This window comes from Drosophila bipectinata, chromosome XR (assembly GCF_030179905.1).
Source record: "Drosophila bipectinata strain 14024-0381.07 chromosome XR, DbipHiC1v2, whole genome shotgun sequence".
Lineage (NCBI taxonomy): Eukaryota > Metazoa > Arthropoda > Insecta > Diptera > Drosophilidae > Drosophila > Drosophila bipectinata.
Genome location: NC_091735.1, coordinates 19,686,629 through 19,712,858, shown reverse-complemented (window position 1 = coordinate 19,712,858; position 26,230 = coordinate 19,686,629). Strand labels below are relative to the sequence as shown.

Here is a 26,230-nt window from a genome sequence, read left to right as displayed (position 1 = left end):
ATTTCTATGATAATTTTTTAAATTACTTGTACAAAATATAACTTTTTATCACTTACGCTGCCCTGACTGCCCAGCTCATCACTAGTGACCGCCATTTGTTGTTGTAACTGTGCTGCTCCTGTTACTGCTGTTACTGTTATCGCGGTCTGTTATGGCCTTTCGCTCTGTGTTACAGTATCGGTGTATGTCAGTTCTGGCGCCTGTATGCGTGTCGGTGTGTCGTTGTGTTAGTGGCTGTGGCTGCTTCTGCTCCTGCTGCTGCTGCTGCCTCCATTTCGGCTTCCATTTCAGTTTCAGTTTCAGTTTCGCAGCGAAGTTGGTCGCGTGCACACACGCTTTTCTTAGAAAAAATCAACTTTGCCCAAAAAGCACTCGAAAACTTGTTGTTTTTTTTCCTGTGTTATTATTTGTGTGCTTGAGTGTGTGTGTGAGCTACGGTTCAGTCGGTCAGTGAGTTAGTCAATGATGGAAGGAAAGCCCGTCACTGACAGCGCCACAGTCACCCCGGCGGCATCCAAATTATTTATAAAGGACAGCAACTAGTTCCTTCAAAAAAAAAAAAAAAAAGACAATATCCAAGACAAGTAGGAAGCGGAGCGTAAAGAAAAAAAAAAAATTTATAAAAGAGGCTGCCACAGGCGACACTTTGCTCTCTGTCAGCACTGCTGCCTTCTGCTAGCTGTGCTGCCGGGCGCTGTTGCCAGCGTAAGCGTTAGCGTCAGCGTCAGCGTCAGCGAAAACACTCGGCATACGCAAAACAAATACAAATTTTCGAAATACATTTTACGCGCCCGTGTGCGCGTATGTGTCTGTTAATGCTCGCCCTGTGTGCGTCTGTCTGTGTGGCTGCCTGAGTCTGTCTGTCTGCGTCTGCCAGTGTAAGTGTGTGTGAGTGAGTGTGTGTAAGCGTGCTTTAGTAAGCGTGCGAACGGTACGAGGAACGGAATTACGGTGAAAAGCTTTGGGCAATCTCCGCAAGCCCAAAACACACACCCACGCGCGCAAAACAACAAAAAAAAACGCAAACGAAACGGAACGAGCCAGCGAGCTCACAAAAAACACACACGCGTAGATATACTAAGGACACGACATTAAAATGGTGCAAACCACTGCAGGTAATAAAAGTGATCCCTGTTCCTTTGCTCTTCCCACACCTGCCCTCCAGCAGGTCTAACGGTATCCGCACCTCTCTTCCTTAAAAAAAACCGACAAAAAACATCTACCACAACGTCTCCATTAAAATGCACACTAGGGTGGACCTTGGCGGGATCTTAATTATTTATGAAAAGGAAATAGGGAAGCTTTTTATAGAAGTTATTTTAGTGCTTCAAAAATGTACATATTTCTTTTTTTAATTTTTTGTTATAACTAACTATTTTGAGCTATTTATATTCTTATTTTTAAGTTACTATTTTGTGTTAAATTAAATTTTTTTGAAAAATTGTTGAAAAAAATAAACCACTCTTTGTGTTATTTATATAATTTGTAAGCTAATCTTTTTCTATAAAATCATAGGAATATTATTATACTAAGAAGTGAGAAATAAAATTTTAAAGACCCTGCAACAGGTCGTATGCGTAATATCAACATATTTAACAAATATAATAGAAAGCCAAGGAAAATCTCCAACTATTACGACCTTTTTATGAATGTTCTCTTGAACACAAATTAGGAATATTATGAACTGCCCTTATGGCTCGTAAAACAAGTCACCCCTGCGTATGCGTAATATAAATAAAAAAAAAATGGCGGACAAAATCAAATAACTCTTTATTAAAAAAAAACCATAAAAATAAATTGTTGATTTTTGTTTTTGAAACAAATCTTAAAACAATATTTCAAATATTAAAACATTGACTACAACTCTGATAACAGTGCGTATACGTGATATTTGTTTATTGACAATCAAAATGGCGCTAAAGTTGTAGATGAATCCGCCACAATTCTTACACACTGACACACACATATACACTTATTTGATGCGTAGTTATGGCAACAGTAATCGTGAATAACGGTTCACCCCAAATAACTTTGCTATGAAGCAGTGCACACGTGGATAAGCCAGATAATGGCTGCATTCGGGCGTCGTTTTTCATATTTTACCAGGAATTTCGTGACTCTGCCAGCTTTCTGAGGCTAAAAGCGATTAAAAGAAGCGTTGAAAGCTTCTCCAATCATAATACATAATACATTATATGTACATATTTATGTATGCTTTATTAGTATTCAGGTGTGCGGGTGCCGAGTGTTTTGCCAGGTGGGCTGGATTTACTGTCTATGCTGGATGCACTTTCCGGTAATCCTTGGCCATCAATGCAACACAACGCACCAAACACTTTCAAGGACATTATTCTAGTGGATGATTGGTTCTTTTCAATGGCTTAATCTTCTTAGTTGGAGGTATTTCTGAATAAATACCTAAAGAATTAGGGTCAAAAAAAGGCTTTAACGCGGTATCGAATAAAAGTATAGAAATTCTTAATAAGAGGTTATTTAGAGGAAAAATAAGGTATATTTTATTTCCTAATATGTATTATATAATAATTTTTTCTATCTTAATAATAAGTGTGCCTCTTTTTGGCCAGATTATACTTTGTTTGGCAAAATTGTTTCATTAAAAGGCTAAAAAGTACTGAATATCGTCCCAGGTACCAGGTAACATCAGTAACTACACCTGTACTCTATAACTTCATCATACTTTTTTTAAGGTTTGATAGTATTGGGTATTATATAGTTTTCTTTAAAGAAAAGTATCAGGTTTAGTTTTTGGAAAAAGATACATTCTTGTACAGAATATTCCTTTGGTGGTAAAGCCAACTTTGCTACTCATAAAACAACCTAAAGTACCAGATATTCTAGTCGAATAACTGTACTCCCCACCACTTTCTTTATTGCTTTATCATCTTATTTCTTTACAAAATACTTCGCCTGTTTGATTGAAAAAGGCTCAAAAGTACATGGTATAATATAGTCTTCTTAAAAGACGTACCTGAAAAGCTTAAAAACCGTTAATTTATTCGTGATAAAACTTCTGTTACCTTTAAAAAACGTAAAAGTACTGGGTATCCTTTAAAACAAAAGGACCTAGTACGGTAAAGTACTGGTATTGAATAGGATCATGTATAGTCCGTGTAGTGATCGAATAATAGTATATTCTTTCGTGATAAACTAACAAAACAAATACCAAATAGTACCGGGTATTATATAGTCGAATAACTACACTCCACTCCACCGCCTCCATAGCTTATCATCTTTTTTCTTTGCTCACTTTATCGCCTGTTTGCATTCGGGATAATCTTCACTGACAGTCGAGGGATGGGATATTTTAATCAAGGCCATTGTTACAGAGATAGTTTTTATAGACGTACTGCCTTGAATTCCTAATTGATTTTCTTGCAAAGCCCCGATTGATGCGACCCTGGTCTCTTGAGCTCTTCAGCCCAACAGGTGGAATTCAGAAGGGGTCTAAAGATTTCTTGTCTTATGACTTATTCCGATCAAGGCCCCTTAAAGTTTAATGAGATGGTACTTGCTACAGCCTCTACAAAGAGCCTTAGACAGGCCTACACTAGAAAGGCTAGAATTCAGGCTGCACTCCGTAATATCCCGGGGCTCTCGGGGGGAAGATGGGGTGTGTCTCCCTGACCTGACACTGACTGATGGCCCCGGATACGGGGCCCGGACAACGACGGGCGATGGGAGGACGGCAGTTTGATGACCGCCATGGGGGCGGACGTAAAACTTTTATGAATGAAAATGTAGACGATTGGCATCGCATCGCATCGATGTGGTCTGCGTGTGGCAGCGAAAATACGGCGGAAACGGGAGTGCCTTTGCCGTGTCCTTAGCTGTAGTCGTAACTGTAGCTGTAGCCGTATAGCGATACAAGTCGATAGTCGTCCTGTGCCAGTGGCCGTACAATGTCAAGTCAAGGCGGGGGCGTTTGTTTATGTTTTACTTTTGGCTCCGGTTGCTATTGCCATTTTCCAGCGACCGTCCTTGGGCCGAGCTCTGCTCCTATAATGGCCGGAAATTGGCTGTCTCTGAATGGATGGCTTTGGATTTCGCGTTGACTTTGGCTTTGGCTTTGGCGGCTTTGTGGCTGCCACACAGCTGATGCAGCCCACTAATACAAAAACAAACAAGCACAGTGGCAGTGCCACACAGTCGTAGTCCCACCACACCCACATATGCCACGGCAGGCCAAGTCATGCCACACCACACCACACCACACCATACCATACCATGCCACCCACTCGATGACGTGTCGACATATCAACTAGTGCCGATGATGACTGTGACGATGATGGCGAGCTTGATGATGATGTGGCCATCATCAAATGCTCAATTATGGCATTAGCTAAAAGCCAAGAGCCGAGCACTCTGAGCCCGGGTCTCAACCGGGCCTCGATGCGATTGACTTGGCTACAAGTGCTCGGCCCCCAATGTCAACCAGGCTGAACCAGAGTTCAAATGCCATCCTTGTTTTCTAGGGGGATTTTTATTATTTTTATTTATTTGTTTATATATTTGTTTGAGTCTTGAAGGAGATATTTAAAGGATTGGTTATTATATTTAATAGATGTTTTGTGTTTTAAGTGGGTTATTGGTCAGAATAATTTGGTATTTTGGGTAGAAGACAGTTTTTGACAGTTTTCTTTTAAATTTTAAGTCTTTTAAAGAGCATTATATTGGGACATTATTATTATTATTTTTTCCTAGTGTTTTTTAATTTTTAACAATCTAACATATTTTTATTATATTCCAGTTATTTTTTTATATTGATTAAAACACTTTCTTTTCTTTCATCTATTGAGTTGCCTACAAGTATGTTACAACTTTGAAATATTTCTGTAAACGTTACCCATACGCAGTGTAGGCATAGGGCTTGTTCTTATCTTGCTTTTTCTGGTATATCGTTTATTGAAAACTCTTTTAAAAAATGTTAAAATTTAAATGTAAATAATATTAAATTAATATTAATAAATAACCATATTTCTTAAGACATTACATATTTTAATTTCTCAAGACATTCGATTTATAGTACTATTTCTAGTTGTATTTCTATTGCGTCGCATAAACACAGTATTTGTAGACATACTTCTTCACTTGCATACTATATACTAAAGTTATCAGAGATAACGGTATGATATGGAGAAATTCATACTAGATGACAAACGTCATTTCAAAACGAACTATTTTTTATTATTGGCAATAGAATTATTGCCATAGTTATTAGAACTAATAACCAAGCCATTAGATGATTCGGTTGATTAAATTGGCCTAATATAGCATATATAGCTATACTCAACAATGTAATGGCCAATCTAATACATACTATAACCTATACATATATACATATACATATAACAGAACAAACGGAAATAATTCCACTTTTGGGTTTTTAAAGATAGAATAAGATTGGATATATTTAAAAATTTGTATAAAAATAATGAAATTGATAATGAATAATATTTTATAATGAAATTCTCATAAGGATGCGCCAACTACATCCGATCTTGGCGATAAATATATATTCGATTTTAGCTGCAGGGGTACATCAACTTTAACCTTTCCTTTCTTGTTCTACCCGTTACTCGTACAGAAAAATGGTATATCGAATTCGAGTGCATATATATACGATATTTGATCTTGAAGCCTAGCCTATTTATATTTCGGCTCTCATACTAACCTTCAACAATTTTGAACGCGTGGGTCTCGGGGACTATAAAAGTTTGAACTATCCGATTTAGAACATGGAATTCTATAGAAACCACTTAGATCCTGCTCCAAACAGGTGTAAATAAGCCTTTTTAGGTGTAAATATGCCATTGGAACAGTTTGGCGTCAAAAAATGTTCCAACAAAAAAGGAAAGCTACCTTCGGGCCCTTTGCAGTTAAAACCGGTTATGTATCGCAAAATTCGGATATATTTGGCCAATATTTATGAGAATATTATAATATAACCAATTCATTACAATAAAAAATCTAAAAAAAAGTCCCAAACTTCTATCTTCAAGAACACCAATGTTGGAATTTTTACCAAATACCATTTCCGATCGTTCATTTATATGGCAGCTATAATATATAGTCAGATATATATAATTTCATCGTTTTGAATTTTGGATCGTGGATCGTATTATTTATAACTCTAAAAACACCAATGTTATAGCATTTCCCATCAATTAGTTATATGACAGCTATAGAATATAGTCGGCCGATCACGGCCGTTCTGAATTACGTACTGCGTGCATCAGGAGGTGATCCTGATCAAGAATATATATACTTCTGTATGAATATAAAAGAAAATATACTTTTGGACAATATTATAATACCCTACAAGGGTATAAAAACAGATTTATGTTTTGGGGGCGGAAGTGGGCGTGGAAAAATTTTGAAACAAACTTGAACTGGGTGAGCATTGTAGGAGTTTCCATGCCAAATCCTATAGGTATGTCTCTGAGATCCACTCGGTCCTACGGGTAGACGCTATAGTATATCGACTATAACGAATATTGCGTTGACTATAGTACATATATCCACTCGGCTGTTGAGTCAAGCTGTTGAGCTGATCAAGAATATATGTACCTAATTTATACTTTAATTTACGAGCTCTTATTAGATAGCAAATTCGATGACACACCACGAATTGCATTGACCACAATCACGTATAAATAGCAAATGAAAATTAGTGCCTGGCTCAGTACTTACCTACTTTGCCATGGGATCTCCACTAGTTTGGTTGCTGCTCGTAGCCGTCTGCACGGTGTCCTTCCTGGGAGAATCAAGTGCGGTCTGCTGTACCGACAACATGACCATCAAATTTTGGGTCAAAAACAATAATTGTGGCGCTCTTAATGCCAAAAAAGTTTCTGGCGGTTTCTGTCAGATGACAATTTGTGGCGACGGAGAACGGCTCGTTGGCTATTATTGTGGAAAAGGGCCGTGCAACATTTTTGGATGCGCTTGCGAAGGCGGCTGCCGGCATGGAAACTGGGTTGAGTCCTTTTTGGCCCGGAACAGGCGTCACGAAGTTTCGGTAATGGATGCATCCGGATCAAACGAAATGAGTCCTGGATTAGATGGTGCCATATCGGGCATAACAGCGCCGTACAAGTAAATAAGTTTTCACTGTTTTTATACTCTTGCAGAGGGTACATATATTAATTTTGGCCAAAGTTACTTTTGTTGTTGTCAATATATTCGCCAACAAAAATAAAATATATTTGATATTTGCGCAACAAATTTTATTTTCTTTCATACTGATTTTTTTTTTTATATTTTCTCTAATATAAATTTTAAATTTCGATTTTTCCAACAACAACAAAAACACATTTCAAGTAATTTCTAGCACTTATTTGAGTAAAGTTCATAGGTTTATGTCTAATTATTTTCCATCCAAATAGAGCCACAAAAGTCTCGCTTTGGGGCCACCTTAAAGCCATCAGCCTGAGCACTTAACGCCCCGTTGACAGTTACAGAGTTACAGAGGTCAAATGGAAAGCCAGGCATGTGTGTGAACGTGTGTGAGTGTAGGGACACGTGTGTGCTAGAGTACTGGCCATAAAGTACTGCCAATACTTCTCAGGGAGTTACTTTATGGGCCAGACTAAGAAAACCAAAGTCAAAGAAGGTTCAGCATAAAAAATATTAAATTTAATTTATTTCATGATAAAAATTTAACAAAAATTTATTTTTTCATTAAAAAATACGTAATTTTTAAGAGGTATTTAGATGGCTTGTCGAGAATGAAAAGAAGTCTGGTTCAAAGCTCACGACAAAGCCATCAAAGTGTGGGCTTACTGTCAGCGGCAGAGTCGTTATCCTGTCATGTGTATGCAGCAGTGTATGTGCGTATGTCCTGTTCGTCCTGTCAGAGCCATTAATATTAAGCCCAGTCAGCCCAGTGTAGCCCAGTTGGCTGGTCTCCTTCAAAATTAAAAATCCACTGTCTGGTCATCATTAATTTTGCGTCCAACCCGACGCATGTCAGCATTTTGCACGTCCTTTTCGCCTTTAATCCATTGCTCCTTGACTCCTTCTTATCCATCGTGTGTCCCTTTTTTTTGCCCAACATCCGAAGGATATCAAAGGAAACATTCCAAAATGTCAATCAAAGCCTTTGAGAAAGAAATCGCATTGTTGGGCATCCTTTTTTTTTTGCAACCTGATAGTTGGCAAAAATTCAATAGAAATTTTTTAGAAAATGAAAAATAAGGAAGAGTTGGTTGGTTGCAGGATATGTTACTGCATAATTCTGCAATAAGGAAGGAAAATATTGAAAACTGGGGAGAATGGCCACAGGACAGTGGCTTTGAGTATCCTTTCTAGTGGAATTCCTTATTCCGCCCAATGCCGTGGGCAAATGCAATTTGTTGGTTTTTGCAATTAAAATTATATGGCGACCCCAGAGGCAGTAGCAGTGCCACCGACAGCAACAGCAGCTTCCCCTTGACCTCTGAACTTTGCGTTAATTCCTTCATTCTGTGGGTGGATGGGGGAAAAAAAAAACGTTGCAAGGGTCCTGGACCTGGATGCAGACCCTAGATCCCGGTTGTCCTGGCAATAGGAAAAGCAAAGCAGGACTCCGTGTCCGGGTTATTTAAGCAGCTTTTCGCCGGAAAACTCGGTGAAATGTGAAATGCGAATCACAAAACAAACAGAAACAGCAACAGAACCATAACCAGAGTGAAGAAATCTCCGTTTAGATATTAAAATAGCAATTGCAATATGCCAGATAGTCTGGGAAAAACAAACAAAAACAGAAACCGGCTCAAATACGCCCACTGAATGGCTAATTAAGCCCGGCAAACAGTGTCCCATTTCGAAACGCATCAAATGCAGTTCCCGACCGAAATGTCAAAGGGCATCCTGCTGGTCTGTTGCATCCGTGGGTGCTACTTTGGAATTAAACGGGGTGGAAGATTGGAGACTGCCCGGTCTCATGATGAATTGAATTGTCCATCCCACAACACCTCCCCCCCACCATATCTGACCTTTACCAGTTCGACCTTTCACGCTTTGATTTAATTCATACATACGTTCATGCTTAATTCGCTCGTGAGAGAATCTCCTCATTTTTTGTGTGCGTTTTTTTATGGAAAGAGTGCCTCTTTGGTGGCAGCGGCATGCAAATTCCTTTTTCCACTTCAATTCAATTTTATTTCCAATCTAATTTGCTTTTAAAAGGCTTCCACAAAGCCAGATGTTTCTGAAAAGGGTAAAGGTTATAGTTTCAAATCGCTTAATGGATGGTTTATAGATTAAAGGATTTAGATTTAAAATTAGTTAGTTTCATACTTTCATGAGTTTTACTAGTAGTCTCTTCAAAAAGTAAGATATCTTCAAGCTAAGAAATTTGTGGGGCTGACTAGGCGTATACGCAATATTAAGTATACGCCTTGGTGTACCAATTTTGGCCAGAAACGTTTATTTTGGCAATTATTTTTAACAATTATTATTTATTATATAATTTTCTTTAAAAAGCCAGCATATCTTAGTAGGAAATTTTTTAGGGCTTACTAGGCGCATACGCAATATTAAGTATACGCCTTGAGATCCCAGATTTATTTCCATAAGTTGAATTTTGCAAATAAATTACTTGAAAATATTTAATGTTGAAACCTAAATTAATTATTTTTCTAATCTAGAAAAGAGAAGATTTAAATTTTTAATTTATGGAATTTCTCAGAGTGCATCCTTCGTGCTTATCTCTTGTTTTAAGTTGGTTTACGCAGAACAATTCCCTTAATTGATATTGGTTTTTGATTGCAACTTGCTTTACTGAGATTGGACTCCCCACTTGTCTCAACTTGAAGACAAATTTGTTTGCTAGACAAATTCTTTGTTGAAAATCAATTAACAAAGAAAAGTCGGGCATAGCAAAGGCAATTATATTTCTTTAGAATTCCACTTGAATTCCAAAGCCCTTAAGAAAACGACACTTTGTTTTGAATTCCGAAATTGTCGCTCCCAGGAACGCAGCATATTACGGAACGGTGACAATTATTTTTGTCTTTTATTTCACACCGACTTTATAAAAGTGATAAGCCAATAGAAAAGGGTATTAGGACCTAGCGTTTGAAGAGGAAAATATTATAAATTTATTCTTTAATATTAAAATGTTTATATTTTATAAAAACTTAAGTTGTAATGTGGAAGTATAACTCTATTTTTAAACTTCATTATCTAATCTAAAGCTGTCTAAAAATATTTTAGTTTTTAGGGACAATTATTGGTTTTCAATAAAATGTGTCCTTTCAGACAAGTTTGCAACTTCGATTACCCTTACCCTTTAATTTTTGGTATTTATTCCGGTCGAGGAATCCTGTTGATTTTTTTACTTAGGTCTGGCTGGGGTCTCAAGCAGACAGACAGAACAAAAAAAACCAAAACAAAAAAAAACTCAAACACTAACATGTTAATGCCGTTTGCGTGTTAGGGCCAAGCACACACTCTCAAACACAAACACAACCCCAAACACCATTTGTACAATACATTAGACTGTAATTAATGTCGCAGCTTGGCCCAGCCCACACTAGTATACCCATATACCGACAAATATATTTATATATACTCATATGTATAATGCCCACATGTATATCTATTTAGTTATCTGTTTATGCGGGTCCTTATACAGTTCTATCTGCGAGATAGCAGAAACCACAAAAACACAAACAAAACAAAACTTTGTCACGCACCACAACAACAACAACGCAACAGAAAATACACAAAAAGCAACAGATGTAGAACCGATAGACAGTAACATAATGGGGCAAGGCACTGAAAAAAATAGGGCATATGGGAAATGGATTGGTGTCTACCATCACTGGATTTCATGAGAGTATTCATTTGTTAGAAAGTGCAATCGGTTGAGTCCAATAAAGAACTCGTTGTAAAACACAGTTCCGACTTTGCCGAAACCACGTTCTGATCCCAACGCGGCAGAAATAAAGAAAATCGCTGAAATGAGGGCCACTGTGAGAATCATCTTGTACTTTTGCAATAGAAAGGAACTTTCTTCTGAAAAAATCACCGGAAATATTTAAACTGCTGCTGCGAGTATTGAAGCTCTGGCTTTTAAAATTATGCTCATCGTTTGAGCTTAAAATTAAGCTTCTGTTATGTTTCTGATAAGAAGAAACGTCTTCAGGCGAATGCTGTCTACAGAATTTGGCAATGGGGTACTGGGTCACACGTGTGGCACCATAAGAGAAAACCAAAATAAATCTTCCACAGAAAGAAGGCGTATGGATTTCAAAGGTTATTAGAGATTAGAAAGATTGTGATTAGCAACAAGAACTGGTTTAGTTACTTCTTCTATATATATATTAAGGTTATATGTATACATATGTGTGTATGGCAATAAATTATTTATATTTTCAATACTTTATTAGTTATATGTTGTGATATACGTATGTTCCTCTAGTGGAAAGAACTTTTCAAATAGATTTTAATGACGTAATAGTTCCTTATCTTGTGTAAAATGTAAATGAAATTAGAAGAATTAGAAAAGATTTAAATTTATATATATATTAAAGATTTTTACAAAAAACTATCTTTAAAACAATTATGTTTATAATTTAAGCAAATTTTAATTGAAATTTAGTCTCTATCTTTTAAAATTTGAGAAAAAGTATCTATAAACTTTATGATAAAATATACTATTTATTTCCAGTGTATTACCAGATGTTTGTAGTAGATTTGTCTCCCATTTCGTTTTGTTTTTGTGTTTTTTTTTTTTTTTTGCAAAACTTGTCCTGTTGTTTGGTCTTTTGCCATTGCCTTTTTGTAATTAAGTATTTATCTTAATTCCATAAAAATAGTTGTCATTTTGATAAACTCACAGATACATTATGAGCCAGCTACAGATACGTGTTTGGGGGGATCTGTAAAGCAAAGCCAGATGACACACAAATATCTCTGAAAATCAATTTCGAAATAAGAGCCTTTTGCGCTACATAACATTTTAAAAAAGACCATAACTTTTTATAAAAAAGCCATTAAAGCTAAGGCCATTAAAAGGCTATAAAATCGAAATTAAAGGAAGTCTGAAATCTGGAATCTAAATCTGAAGCCACCTTTGGGTTATAAATATGGCCAAGTGGGGATTTTAAGAGGGGTTTTGGGGTTTTTTTTTTTTTTTGGAAGGGCAACCTGGGCAACAATCCGGTCCAACGAACAAAACGAGAGAAGGCTCTGATGAAAATAGAAAATGGTATTTTATTTAAAATGCTTTGCGGCTAGGAAAAGCCTTCGCTATCGCCATTTTCCTCAATTTTCCGCTCCCCTTAATTAAGGTCCAAAAATGGCCAAAATGGTTGAGTGGTTGAATGTGTGTGTGTGTGTGTTGGCTGTGTGTGTGTGTGTTTTAGGTCGAAATGGTTATTGAGCCTGTTTAAGCCATCAATTGCCATTTCTGTGGGACCAAATGAATTTACGATTACAGGAAGAGAGGACAAGGACTTCGCTCCTACTCACAGTAAGGATTCCCCATTGTGACCCCTCATCCTCATGCCCTCCACTCCACTCCTCCTCCCTCAAATCCCTGAACTTGGCAGAAACTGAAATTGATTTTCCACCGAAGCAGAATTCTCTCCATTGATTGTTTGGGGGGATAATTGATAAAGTTACTTGTGGAGCTTCACTTTACTTCTTTAAAAGGTAAACTCTGGTACACTGTTTCTGTTTATTTTTTTGAGAATTGATTAATGCTGAACAAATTCAAGTTTATTTGCCATTTAATTAGCTTAGTTTCTTTAAGGTCTTATAATTAATCTTTTTTTTAAGTTAGATATTGATATTGAATTGATATTGGTTTTGGATTGTCGCACAAAGCCTAGGCAATTATACTTTTTCTTTTTAATTAAAAGACCAACTTGAAATGCAGTTTCCTAGATTCAAGTCGCTCTAAAGAACATAAAATATTCTCACATTTAGACATATTATTAACACAAATATTATATTAACAAAAATAAACATCTATCTTGAGAAAATATTAGCCTTTAAACATAGTTTCTCAACTTTTAGTACAAAATTTCTTGACGATTAAAAGTTAAAAGTTATGTTTAAATTTTAAAAGAAGTTGCTTCCCTTAAGTAATGGGCTTCTCTCAAACCTTTATAGAATACCTTTATTCCTTTTCTTTCCTTTATTTATATAGAATTAAAAAACAAATTTTTTGGGAAACAAATTTCCACCTGATCACCTTGCCTTATATAGGCTCATCCAGAACCGGTTGCGAATTATAACAAAATGGTATTTTTTTGGGAAAATATTTTTTGGTTGCAAAATACTATTCAAAGGCTAATATTAAGTTTGCAATGATGTTAATGTTCATAGTAACGGTAAATAAAATCGAAATAATTGAAAACTTGAAAATCGGTAGGACAATATGTTTTTGTTTTTATACCCTTGCAGAGGGTATTATAATTTTGGTCAAAAGTGTGCAACGCAGTGAAGGAGACATCTCCGACTCTATAAAGTATATATATTCTTGATCAGGATCACCTCCTGAGTTGATATGAGCATGTCCGTCTGTCCGTCTGTCCGTCTGTCCGTCTGTCTGTCCGTCTGTCTGTCCGTCTGTCTGTTTCTACGCGAACTAGTCTCTCAGTTTTAAAGCTATCGTCTTGAAACTTTGCACACACCCTTCTTTCCTTTGCACGCAGTATATAAGTCGGAACGGCCCGGATCGGCCGACTATATCCTATAGCTGCCATATAACTGATTGATTGGAAATGGTATAACTTTGGTGTTTTTAGAGTTAGAGAGTTCAAATTTTACATGAAAGCTATTTTTGGCAAAATAATACGACATGCCAAATTTCATAAGGATCGGCCGACTATATCCTATAGCTGCCATATAGCTGAACGATCGGAAATGACCCAACTTTCGTGTTTTTGAAGATAGAAAGCTGGAACTTAGTACAGATTTAATTCTTGGTCAGTTGATCCAACCTACCAAATTTCATTAGGATCGGCCGACTATATCCCATAGCTGCCATATAACTGAACGATCGGAAATGGTATTTGGTAGAAATATCAACTTTCGTATTTTTGAAGATAGAAGTTTGGGACTTTTTTTAGATTTTGTATTGTAATAAATTGGATTATATATTCCAATTCCCATAAGGATCGGCCAACTATATCCGATGTTTGCGATATATATCCGGTTTTAACTGCAAGGGTATATAAACTTCGGCTCCGCCCGAAGTTAGCTTTCCTTTCTTGTTTATATTGAGAATAATGGTTTAATTTCAGAGTTAGGGGTAGGAATTAGTTAAAAACTTAAAGCTTATACTATTAGCTTGCTACGAAAGTTAAAAAATTAATAAACTAAAGACACAAAACAAAACAAAATATTCCAATCAGGAATAAATAAAATATAATCATGAGAGCTACAGAAATTGCTATACGGATTGATGAAACTTAAAAATTGAAAACAGTTGGAAATAAAATTAAAATACTTGAAAATTTTCTACAAACGAAATCTCTCTCTCGGAATCTCATTCGAAATTTCTCATTTATTACTGAAGTCGAAGTCCTGGTGCTGGCTGTTGCAGAAAGTAAACTGATGATGCTTTAAGGAATCGGTTTTATGGCTTCCTTTTCTGCTACCTTTTCAGCCTTTCCGGTGGCCGAATGGCCCGGACTGGTGTTATTACGGTTACGGGTGTGCTGCGTTGACCTACAGCATTCGAATCCCAATGGGATAATCGGCCAGGCCAGGACCAAGACCAAGACCAAGACCAAGACCGAGACCATCAAGCTCGCATCAAGGTCGCTGTGGAGGTGAACTGATGTCCCCCAGGTCCCACTGTGATTCGCCTTCTGTGTTATCCTGTTGCCTGGCCATTGATGATGATGATGTGCCGGTCACTGCCGGACGAATCCCAAAGGGTTTCTCCTAACTTTATTTCGTGGTCAGTGCCAATGTGATTAAAGCCAGTTGCCAACCGCAGGATAAACAAGGATGCTTGCAGTTGGGGGTTTTATAGAGGAAGATATCTTATAGAGAGTTTATAGATATAAGATATTTATTTAGTTTTTAAATAAAAGGGACAAAAGCTTTACTTTTAAACTTGCTAGAAAGAGCAGATGGTTTTTTTATATTCTTCTTAATTTTTTGTAATACACATATAATATATTTTTAATATATATTCTTTTTCTTAATATCCTCTCTTCTCTATGTTTTTTGCAAACCATAATTTATCCGTACATTTTATTTTATTTACTTTCCTCTGACATTGTCAACACAACAGGCCAGGCAAACAAATAAATACAAAAATCAGGAAAAAGTAAATAGCAAATGGTAAATGGTAACTGAGAGAGAAACTTTCTCCATGCCTGGCCGCTCCATGGCCTTCCCTGGCGACTGCCTTTCCCCATCGCCTCCACCCACCCTACACTTTCTTTCTGATTATCAAGTCCTGCATATATTTGCATTTTCCGGCTGAAGCCAAAGTCCCGCCGCTTATGCCACTGAAAATTAAGTTATTAAAACTTGTTGCCATGGCCTCAATAGCGAGCATTTAAATGCTAATTACAAAAAAAGGATATAAAGGACATGAAGCACCACGAGGGCGAGAAAAAGTGCAGACAAGAGACCCATAACCACACCAACACCATGAATAGGGTGCAACAAAAGAGCAGCAATTAAAACGGGGCAACCGTATTTGTTTTTTTTTTTTTGTTTTTTTTTCAAACCGGCCAGCCAGGACTTCCAAGGACACTGCCTGGCGACAACTCGGTCGGCGGTTCAGACGCCAGGCACTTTGTTGTCGCCACAGCACCCTCGCCCCTTATGCATAGTATGTAGAATGGGGAGAGGAAAAACCAGGCCAGGAGCATAATGAACTCATCCTGGCCCAGCTGGCGGCTTTGGGCCATCAAGCTGCCAGTGGGAAGTGCAGGCTGGTCTGTTCGGTCTGTACGGTCCATCCGGCAGGGGGAAACCCTAAAAACCAATATATATTCCATCGTCAAATCATTAACGATTTATCGGGTATTCCATTAGTTTTCTTCTTGTTTTCTTTACGATCTTTAATAAAGAAGTATGCTGGCAAGTGGGCGTTTTTATGAGGGCTTATTAGTAGCAAGTTAAAGGTCATATAATTATTATAATTATTAGTCTTTTAAGACTTACATAGTACTTCTTATATCAACAGATTCTGATGGAGAACGAAGGAAATATATCCAGATCTAGTAAATATATCTGGTAAATATTGTACATAAGTATAAAGATATTGGGATAGCAGATAAAGCTATAAAGATAGCATGTAGATGTACTATAAGGTACTATAAGTATTTTCATTTTTAAAGGGCTCCTTTGCGAATCATCCTGAAAATCAAAAATTGTTCCGACCTTGTCCAACTTTTTCCAGTAAAAACTATTATTTGCCATTAAGTTTTACAAATTTTATTTAAAATTTTAAAGTTATCCAAGTATTTTCTTTATAATTTGAAAAATAAAATAATTTCATTTTAATGCAAATTTTTAATCTATAGATTTTCTTGAAATGCTCCCTTTTCCAAGGCCGTTTTAGTTTCATCTCTGTCCGGTTTGTTTTCTTCAATCTTTTCTTCGAATGTACACTCTTATGAAATCGTAGTCGTCCCTTATGTACCAAAGATATGAAATGATGAATCAATGAAAAAATAGAATTAAAAAAAAAATATTTGAAAAAAAGGAAAAGAAAAAGAAAATTGGAATACCCACCTGATGTTACTCATACTAGGATCGAACCACCAGCCAAAGCCCACTTCCTGGGCCAAATTACGATCAGGAAATCCATCCTCGTCTCGATCAAAGGTGGAAAATGTGGAGCCCTGCTTAGGGAACAACACATTGGCGTTTCCAGTACAATTGCCAATACTTTTCAGCATATATCCTTCGTTTTGACTGCCCAAAACAAAGTGGTTGCATATTTTCCTATTAAATGCATTGGTGTCTACCATCACTTCATGGGGTTTTCCATTCATCAGTAGGTGCAGGTTTTTGAGGCCAATGAAGAACTCATCCCTTATATCAGTTCCGACAATTCCAAGTCCACGTTCATAATCCTCATACGTGCGATTGAATATTTTTGAAGAATCACGTTTATTATAAACTCTCATCCATTTAGATCCATAATCCTGGTATGAACAACAAAGAACTCTAAACGGGTCTGTGCCTGGAATGTGGATCTCGCGGAGGTCGTGGTAGGCTGCTATTGGGTATCGTTTTTTTACCCAATGCTGTCTTTGTGGACAAGGATCCACTGTCCTCATTTGATTCTTCGAGTTGGAGGTGTCCGAGAGGTGGAAGGACTGTGGAATTTGAATCAAAATTAATTTTCAAAATAAAAACACTTTAAACGGCTATTACCTCTTCTGATCCCCACGCGGCAGAAATATAGAAAATTGCTGAAATGAGGGCCACTGGGAGAATCATCTTGTACTTTTGGGATCAAACGGAACACTCTTCTGAAAGAATCACCGAAAATATTTCAACTGATGCTGCGAATTTCGAAGCTCTGCCTTTTTAAGGCCATTCTCGGTCTTGAGCTTGAGCTTCCGAGGTTCTGATAAGGAATTGTGAAATACGCAAACATATAGAGAAACCAAAATATTCTTCAGACAGAATGTGCGTGATGGGGTGCCAGACGGTATTAGAGATTACAGAGAGGTGATTAGCAATAAGAACTGGTTTATGTTGCTAATCTTATATTTTCATTTATTTGTTATTTACATATTATTATATATACTATATTCCCCTTTACTAGTACTTTTCAAAAAATATTTCAATGACGCAATAATGTCTTATCTTTAAAAAATGAATGTCACGCTTAAGAAGGTCTTCTAGTCTTAACATTAAAGAATACTATACATTATTTTAATAATTCTTTTAATCGAAATTATAATAATTTTAAAGACAGAGTTTGAAGGTAACATGCCAGCGCGCAAAGAGGTTGTATGTATGTAGTTTTAAAATTTTAGCAGATATAAGATTTTCATGTATTTTTCTTGAAAGAGACTTTCATGATATAAAGTCAGTTGTTAAACCGAACTCATTAAACTTTAATGATTAAAGTAACACTGTATTTTCTGAGGCATTTCTTAACAGTTAGTATATCTTGTAAATATTAAGATTATCAAATTTAATATTTGCACCTGTTATAGTGCGTCTCAAAACAAGATTCTCGCTTTTGACATTGAAGAATTGCCAATATTTAATTTTAATATATTTTTATTCCGACGAAGTATTCATTTTTAGTTTTTTTTTTTTAAATATGAAAGTTTTCAAGTCTATTTATCTGTGTTCTTCCGTATTCAAGGTTTTATGATAAATAATCCTTCTTTTTCAAAGGCACTCACTCTAATTTTGTCACTCCATATAAAAATAAGTATGTACTTTTATCCTTATAGAAGTTTTTGCCAAATAATCCCTCTACTTTAACAAAAATTCTCTATAAATGTATGTCCATTTGTCTGAATATTACCTTTTATGCTTCATAATCCTCGCATTTCTCTACAAGTCGATGTCAGTTTTTTTAAACAGGATATAATAGTAATCCTGTAGTTCTTTAAAGAATTTCTTCTTTTTTGTCAGTTTTTCGGGATTTTAGTTTTAATTCCTTAAAATTACCTAATTTTTAAAGCAATAATCTATCAATCTTTAATGCTTAGTCATCACTCAGTTTTGTAAGAATTTCTCTAATTTTTGTCCATATGACTATCTTTTAACTTGATAGGCTTATAACATCTGAATTCTCAGTTCTTGAAGCATTTCCTTAAAAGTCTTATATTCGCCTAAGTCCTCTTGTAGGTTCTGTGCTAACTAGTTCTTAAGATTAAAAAGATCTTTTCTCTAGACTTTATATAAACTACAATTAATTCTTTCTTCTGGGGTAAGTTCTTCTGACTCTTAAGAATTTGATGACTATATCTTATATTTCGAACTCAGTTCTTCCAATCCATGTCCATTTCCAACTAATATATTCTCCTAAACCTACCATAACATATATTACTTGTTATCTTAACTCATTTTACTATATAATATGAAAAAGCGAGAATCAGCCGACTATAACCCATCCAATCAATTCCTTCCCCTCCCACTCCCTACACACACCCATCATATTTGATGTTTATTCATGGGATTGAAAATGCCAAACGACGAGTGTTTTATGGCCGGCCTGTCCATCAGATTTGTTATCCGATCTGGATTGTGTGTACGAGAGATATAGGATGGCCCATACAATGCAGCAATTCATCAATTCCCATTTCCATATTCCATCCTAATTGTATCTGTATCTCTATCTCCATCTCCATCTGTATCTATGTATCTTTGTTAGCGGAATAACCACTAACGCATCCTGTGTGCCTCGCTTTTCCTCACTATCCTCGCTCTAAATGGAAAACAATTAATGAAAATGAAATTATACGTGGCCGGAAGCCATCACGAATTTTGAGAGTGCAAATGCCATTAGCATTTTAGCTAGGGGGCGTGGTCAGCCCCCAAAAGGGGCGATGGCGACTAGTGGACGTATGTTCTCGGGTAGAGGCAGGGAGAGTGCCACTAGCTGTCAACACATGCTGAACATATTGAATTTCCGAGTGCAGGGCAGTCCATCGGGGTGGTATGGGCTTCTGCCACGAGCTGGAGGGGGTGCCCTGGGCGTTGTCCTTGTTCGGGCGCCCTGTGTGATTTCTTTTAAAGGCCCGGCGGGGTTTACACTTTATGAGATTCACTTTCCCGAAATAATACTCTTCGAGGGGGGGCTCTACCTAAAATAATACAAGTCTTACACCTTGTGGTAAAAGCTGTTCTCTTCCCGAATTCCAGATGCCATGGACTTCAAGGAGCGACTGATAGCCAGCGTGAAGAAGGAGGTCAAGCAGCTGATGGAGGAGGCGGTCACCAAGAAGTACGTTCACGAGGAGAGCAGCTCGGTGACCTCACTCTGTGGCGCTGTGGAGGCCTGCCTGAGCCAGGGTCTGCGCCGGCGGGCTCTCGGCCTCTTCAAAACCTCCTCGACCACGGCGCTGCTGCACAAGATCGCCAAGAGCTGCCCGGAGGCGGAGCACATCAGCAAGCTAGTGCAGGAGATCGAGGCCAGTGACCCCAGCAAGCGATCCTCAAGCAGCTCCGACAGCTTCCAGCGTCCCCCGATGCTGAAGAAGAGCAGCAGCCACTCGATGTCCGGCAGCAACCAGGTGGCGGCCAGTGGCTCCTCCGCCTCCGCCTCGGCGTCGGTTAGTGTCAGTGCCAGCAACTCCAGCATGTCGTTGGCCAGTTTGAAGTGAGTTCCCAAGTCCCTTGTAGCCTCGACAGCTAGAACCTCTTGCCTCCTCCCCAGATATCTGTGGATCCGCCTGGCCTTGTACGAGAAGCGTCTCACCAAGATCATAGAGTACTTGGTCTGTAATGCCAGCAGCTTCTACGACCGCGACTCTCTGGTGGCCGACCCGGACTATGGATCCATCCTGAGCTCCCTGCTGGTGGGTCCTTGCGCCCTGGAGTTCACGCGCGCCAAAACAGCCGATCACTACTGGACCGATCCGCACGCCGATGAGCTGGTAAGAGGATAGTTCTCGAAGATATGAGATCCTTCTTGATATCCTTTGTCTTCTGCAGGTGCAACGTCATCGCATCAGCTCGTGCCGGCGCTCCTCATCGACCTGCTCGCGGCCGGCGATCATCAACTTCAAGAGGAGCCTCAACACCTCCTCGGACGAGGCCAGCAGCGGCTCCTTCAAGTCGATCGCCTCGGCCACCGTGGCCAAGGACTACGTGGAGTCCTTGCACCAGAACGCCAAGGCCACGCTCCTCTACGGCAAGAACAACGTCCAGGTGCTGCCCAAGAACGTGGCCGAGCCGATGCCCGGCTACCTGAGTCTCCACCAGCACATCCAGACCCTCACCATCAAGTGGACGCCCAACCAGCTGATGAACGGCTACAACGAGGCCGAGGAGGAGGACATCGACAAGGACGCCTTCTGGGCCTACGCCCTCAACATCAATGTGGACGAGATCGTGTACGTCCACTGCCACCAGAGCAGGGGCGAGGATAGCGGCGGCACTGTCATCCTTGTGGGACAGGATGGCGTCCAGAGGCCTCCGATTCACTTTCCGGAGGGCGGGCACATGCAGCAGTTCCTCAGCTGCCTGGAAACAGGTCTCCTGCCGCACGGCCAGCTGGATCCGCCTCTCTGGTCGCAGCGGGGCATCGGCAAGATGTTCCTCTGGCCGCGGAGCATGCGACGGCGCATCCTGCCCTCGGTCATGGAGTCCGTGGACGAGACACCCATTGATTATGTCTTTAGGATTGTCAGCAAAAGCAGGCACGAGGAGTTTGGTGAGTAGAGGGCATCTAAGAGCCTCCTATGTAGTCCTTCTAATCCTTCATATCCCTTGACCCACTTTTGGAACAGCTGCCACCCACTCCATCCTGGACTTTGTGAGGAGTACTCCGCGACGTGCTCAGCTTAGCAGCTGCTCCACCACCGGCAGCAGCGACTGCTCCAACAAGAGCCTCTCCATTGATCAGTTCCCCCTGGAGTCGCCGCTCCTCCTCCAGCAGCAGCAGCAGCAACAACAGATGCTCCAGCAGAGCACCAGCATTGAGATGGTCTGCTCCACGATGAGGCGCCAGATCATCTCCCGGGCCTTCTACGGGTGGCTGGCCTACTGTCGCCACCTCTCCACCGTGAGGACACATCTCTCCGGCCTGGTGCACGGCAGGATCACGCCAGAAAGTAAGTGTGAAAGGCAGCCAGAGGAGTGGAAGATTTTAATCCTATCCATTTCCAGTGAAAGCTGACGAGGAGGGCCTGACCAAGCAGCGTTGGGAGCTGTTGAACGTGGACGGGGTGCTGGAGAACGCCACGGAGTTCTACCGCCTGGTCTACTTTGGCGGAGTCCAGCCCGAGATGCGGCAGGAGGTGTGGCCCTACCTCCTGGGACACTACGCCTTCGGCTCGACCCCGGAGGACCGGAAGAAGCAGGACGAGACCTGCAAGCACTACTACGAGACCACGATGAGCGAGTGGCTGGCCGTGGACGCCATCGTCCAGCAGCGGGAGAAGGAGAAGACGGCCCGGGCGGTGGCCAAGCTGAGTTCCGGATCCAACAGCGGCAACGACAGGACAGTCAGAGCCGTGGACCTGGACCTGGGCGGTGGGGAGCTGGAGAACGAGGTCTTTGAGGATATATCCGATATATCCGATCCGGGCGACCTCGAGTTCGACGAACAGCAGCAGCAGGAGGGCGGAGGAGCTGGAGGGGCCGCTGCCGGGGGTCTGGTCACCAGCCTAAGTGGCATGCACCTGAGCGTGAAGCCCATTCCCAGGTCGATGAAGACCAGCACGGACTCGGGCCACGTGGACGAGGGCGAGAGTTTCAACGAGCTGGACGAGGACCTGGACCTGGAGCACGAGCAGCCGGAGAAGCAGGCCCAGCTGGCCAAGGCCGAGGAGCCGGAGGAGCAAGGCACGCCCCCGAATCCCGAGCCAAGCTGCTCCACATCCACGGCCTCCTCGTACGAGACAGTGGGCCTGGGCGGAGCTCAGACCACCACGCGTAGTGTCCTAAGTCCGGAGTACCTGAGCGCCGACGATCTGCAGCTGCCGGAGGACGAGGATGCAGTGAAGCCTCAGCCGCAGGCAGCCGCCGTAATTATCACAAAGGCCTCCGTTGACATAGCCAACTGGGAGCGAAGCCCCAAGGCGGGAGGACAGGGCGATCAGATGACGCCGCTCGAGGAGTCACCCAGCGAGCCGGTAGGAGCCGGCCAAGGTGCTGGCTCCAATCTGGATGCTCTGCAGGAGCCCAAGTCGGCATGTGCCTCGCCAGCCAGCTCCAATGGCGGAGTCTACAGTGTAAGTATATGCTGACTTCCATTGGAGCTCTGAATCCTCTCATGCCCTCTTTAGAGCGAGCTCCTGGAGCAGTTCGGCCTGAATCTGCACCGGATCGAGAAGGATGTCCAGCGATGTGACAGGAACTACTGGTACTTTGCCAACGAGAACCTGGACAAGCTGCGGAACGTGATCTCCACGTACGTGTGGGAGCACCTGGACGTGGGCTACATGCAGGGCATGTGCGACCTGGTGGCGCCACTCCTGGTCATCTTCGACGACGAGTCCCTCAGCTACAGCTGCTTCTGCAAGCTCATGGAGCGGATGATCGAGAACTTTCCCAGTGGTGGGGCCATGGACATGCATTTTGCCAACATGAGGTGAGGGACAAGACTTTGATACATGATTCCTTGCTAAGTACTCTCTCTATTTACAGGTCCCTTATCCAGATCCTCGACTCGGAGATGTACGACCTGATGGACTCGAATGGGGACTACACGCACTTCTACTTCTGCTACCGCTGGTTCCTGCTCGACTTCAAGCGGGAGCTCGTCTACGACGACGTCTTCGCCACCTGGGAGGTGATCTGGGCGGCCAAGCACATCGCCTCCGGGCACTTTGTCCTCTTCCTGGCCCTGGCCCTGCTAGAGACCTACCGCGACATCATCCTCTCGAATAGCATGGACTTTACCGATGTCATCAAGTTTTTCAATGGTTAGACATCAGGATATCTAGCTTTATCCTTTATTTTAATCCTTGAATGTCTTTCAGAAATGGCTGAGCGTCACAATGCCCAGGCAGTGCTGCAACTGGCCCGGAGCCTGGTACTGCAGCTGCAGATGATAATCGAGAATAAATAAATTGCAATTAAAGATTACTTAGATCGTAGTTCCAATGTCGTTTGCCAAAGATTAAAGTCACTAAACTGGACTAACAGATAAACAATAAATATGTGTAGGAATCGTTTCCGTTTATTGATCGATGTCTTCGTTGAAAAAATACCTTAAAAAATGAAACAAGTTAAAAGATAAAAGTATTTAAATAGATGTATGTATATGGAATTCCAAAGTCCAAACCTGTAAGCTGTAAACTGTTAACTGTAAACAATATTATATATTTTTATGTGTACGTAAGTTCTTCCTAAAAATCTCTAAACGCATATCCCCAAACTACAATGGAAACTACAAAACAGGGGCCGAAAATGCAAAAGACTCTCAACAAAAGAATGAAAATCTTATACATTGAAATCCTTTTACAACCAAACCTTGTATAGAACTCTGGAATTCACAATTTTTGCTCTTTAAAAAAAAAACAAAAAAGAAAAATTAAAGATATACAAGAATATATATATATATTATACAAAAACAAAAAAACGAAAGTGCAACATAATTATCACATCAATATCAAAAAAAAACTATCAATATATATCCTAAACACATATGAGAAAAGAAATGGCTAAATGTTTTTGGCTGGTTTTTTGATAATTTATTAAAAGCACTCGACAAAGATCAAAGAAATATATATATTATATAAATGTAGAAAGGGGAAATATGTTCCGATTCAGATTCAAAATCAAAAACTCAACTCTCTGTACCAGCGATTTAATATCCAATTGTGTGTAACAATCAAGGCCAACAATAAAGTCACAGTCAAGTACCCTTCAATTGCAACACAGATATACATATATACTGAATGTGTCTATTATCTGGATATATATATATATATATACGATATATAGTCTATGTAAGCTGCTCTCTTGCCAAAACCCCAATCTATTCTTGTTTCTTGTATTATTTTTTATAAAAATATATATATTTATGTATATTTACAAAGCCTCTACACTATTATACACCCGAGTATATAGATATGTTTATATGGAGTTTGTCTATATCTCTATATACTTTCCTCCTGTGTGATCTCTCTCTACACTGAGTATAAATGTTGTGGATTATCAATATAACTTAATTGTCACCTTTTTGTAAATGTACCTTTCCTGGGCATTCCCTCACTCTGCTCTGTCTGCTTCACCTCAATTACCAGATCAGAAATATATATAAATATACACCCACACGGTTATATGAATATAAATATAAATTATACATATATAGCATAAATGTATACAAGTACAAAACAAGCAGAGAATGAAATTAATAAATAAATAACACATACGCCATGTTGTACGCATTTTCATTCAGCAATTCCAGTTCTACTAGGGGAGTTTGATTATTTAATTTGGGATTGCTTATGGTTTAATTGATCCAAAATACCACATTTCAAAAGGATAATATCTTATAGCTGCCATATAACTGAACAAACGGAAATGATATTTGGTAAAAACACCAGCTTTGATATTTTTAAAGATCGAAGCTTGGGACTTTTTTTTAGAATGTTATATTATGATATTATATTATGATGTTATATTATGAGGCATTCATCCAAACAAATCCATTCAACTCATTTTTTCAATTTAGTGTGTGAATTCAAACTAAAGATTAAGATTCATCACTGAAGATTATTGTGGACTTCAACGAAGGCGACAAGTCACAGATCATTATGATTACGGAATTTGTGTGTGTCTTTGGACTTGTCGTTGTTGTAGGATACCTGGTCAAGGGTTCGTCCTCATTTCTGTATAAACTGGAAGAAATTAATCGTGAGGTGGAGTTTCTAGTCGTTGAAGCGAAGCTTCTAGAAATGATGCAATTTTTAAAAGCATCCGATGTTGATCAGAAAACCTTGGAAATGTTAAAAATGACCCTCATCGGTTTCCGCATGGACGTATGGCAAAGTGTAAAAGAATTAAATTGGGAATATTTTGTTCAAAAATTAAGGTATTCTTTTAAGTTTTGAATTAACTTTATTCTTTGATATTAAATTTTCCATTTTATGGTATATATTCAAAGTTTTGCATTATCCATTTTTATTTTATTGTAACACCGCAAAATGTGTTGTTAAATTATAAAAATGTAAATTATATTAAATGCAATTTGCACAAAACAAAAAATGGTAACTTTTTAATGAAATGGAATGGTATTATACTCTTATTATAAAAGCTTTAAAATAATATCTATAAATATCTAAAAATATTTAAATTAATTTTCATCATACAGACATGGCATGAGAAACTACACAGGGATGCTGGAACCTGGATGGTAAGGATAGGTCAAAGTTCTTTAGTTTCAAAGAAAGCTTAGTCTTAGGAAGATGGTTTTAAAAAGTGATTTTTAAGAAAGACTTGAAACTTTGTACACACCCTTCTTTTCTTTGCACGCAGTATACATATTAGGCGGAACAGCCGGGATCGGCCGACTATATCCGATGGCTGCCATATACATAACTGATTGATTGGAAATATTGTAAAATCGGTATTTTTACAATTACAGAGTTGGGAT

General features: G+C 39.4%; 2 protein-coding genes across 2 annotated transcripts; one reads left to right on the top strand and one right to left on the bottom strand.

The window, feature by feature from the left end:
* The first annotated feature begins 314 nt into the window (after window positions 1-314).
* On the top strand, window positions 315-25,001 carry tbc (trabuco). Its single transcript, XM_017231964.3, has 9 exons — window positions 315-1,115; window positions 19,825-20,281; window positions 20,339-20,558; window positions 20,617-21,337; window positions 21,414-21,737; window positions 21,793-22,859; window positions 22,914-23,218; window positions 23,275-23,552; window positions 23,610-25,001. The coding sequence occupies exons 1-9, from the start codon at window positions 1,097-1,099 to the stop codon at window positions 23,696-23,698; spliced, it is 3,480 nt and encodes a 1,159-aa protein (XP_017087453.1). The 5' UTR covers window positions 315-1,096; the 3' UTR covers window positions 23,699-25,001.
* LOC108119004 (fibroleukin-like) lies at window positions 16,502-17,206 on the bottom strand. Its single transcript, XM_017231965.3, has 2 exons — window positions 16,720-17,206; window positions 16,502-16,618 (listed from the first exon to the last, which is right to left on the bottom strand). Exons 1-2 carry the CDS (start codon window positions 17,115-17,117, stop codon window positions 16,573-16,575), a joined length of 444 nt encoding a protein of 147 aa, XP_017087454.2. The 5' UTR covers window positions 17,118-17,206; the 3' UTR covers window positions 16,502-16,572.
* Window positions 25,002-26,230: the final 1,229 nt, after the last annotated feature.

Excerpts from the sequence above, each read along its gene's own strand:
- LOC108119004 (XM_017231965.3), bottom strand. The coding sequence starts at position 17,117 with ATGAGAGTTTATAATAAACGTGATTCTTCAAAAATATTCAATCGCACG. Across the intron at positions 16,619-16,719 it reads CCTAGTATGAGTAACATCAG|GGACGACTACGATTTCATAA; the intron begins GTGGGTATTCCA and ends TTGGTACATAAG.
- tbc (XM_017231964.3), top strand. Across the intron at positions 20,559-20,616 it reads ATCCGCACGCCGATGAGCTG|GTGCAACGTCATCGCATCAG; the intron begins GTAAGAGGATAG and ends TGTCTTCTGCAG. Across the intron at positions 23,219-23,274 it reads ATGCATTTTGCCAACATGAG|GTCCCTTATCCAGATCCTCG; the intron begins GTGAGGGACAAG and ends CTCTATTTACAG.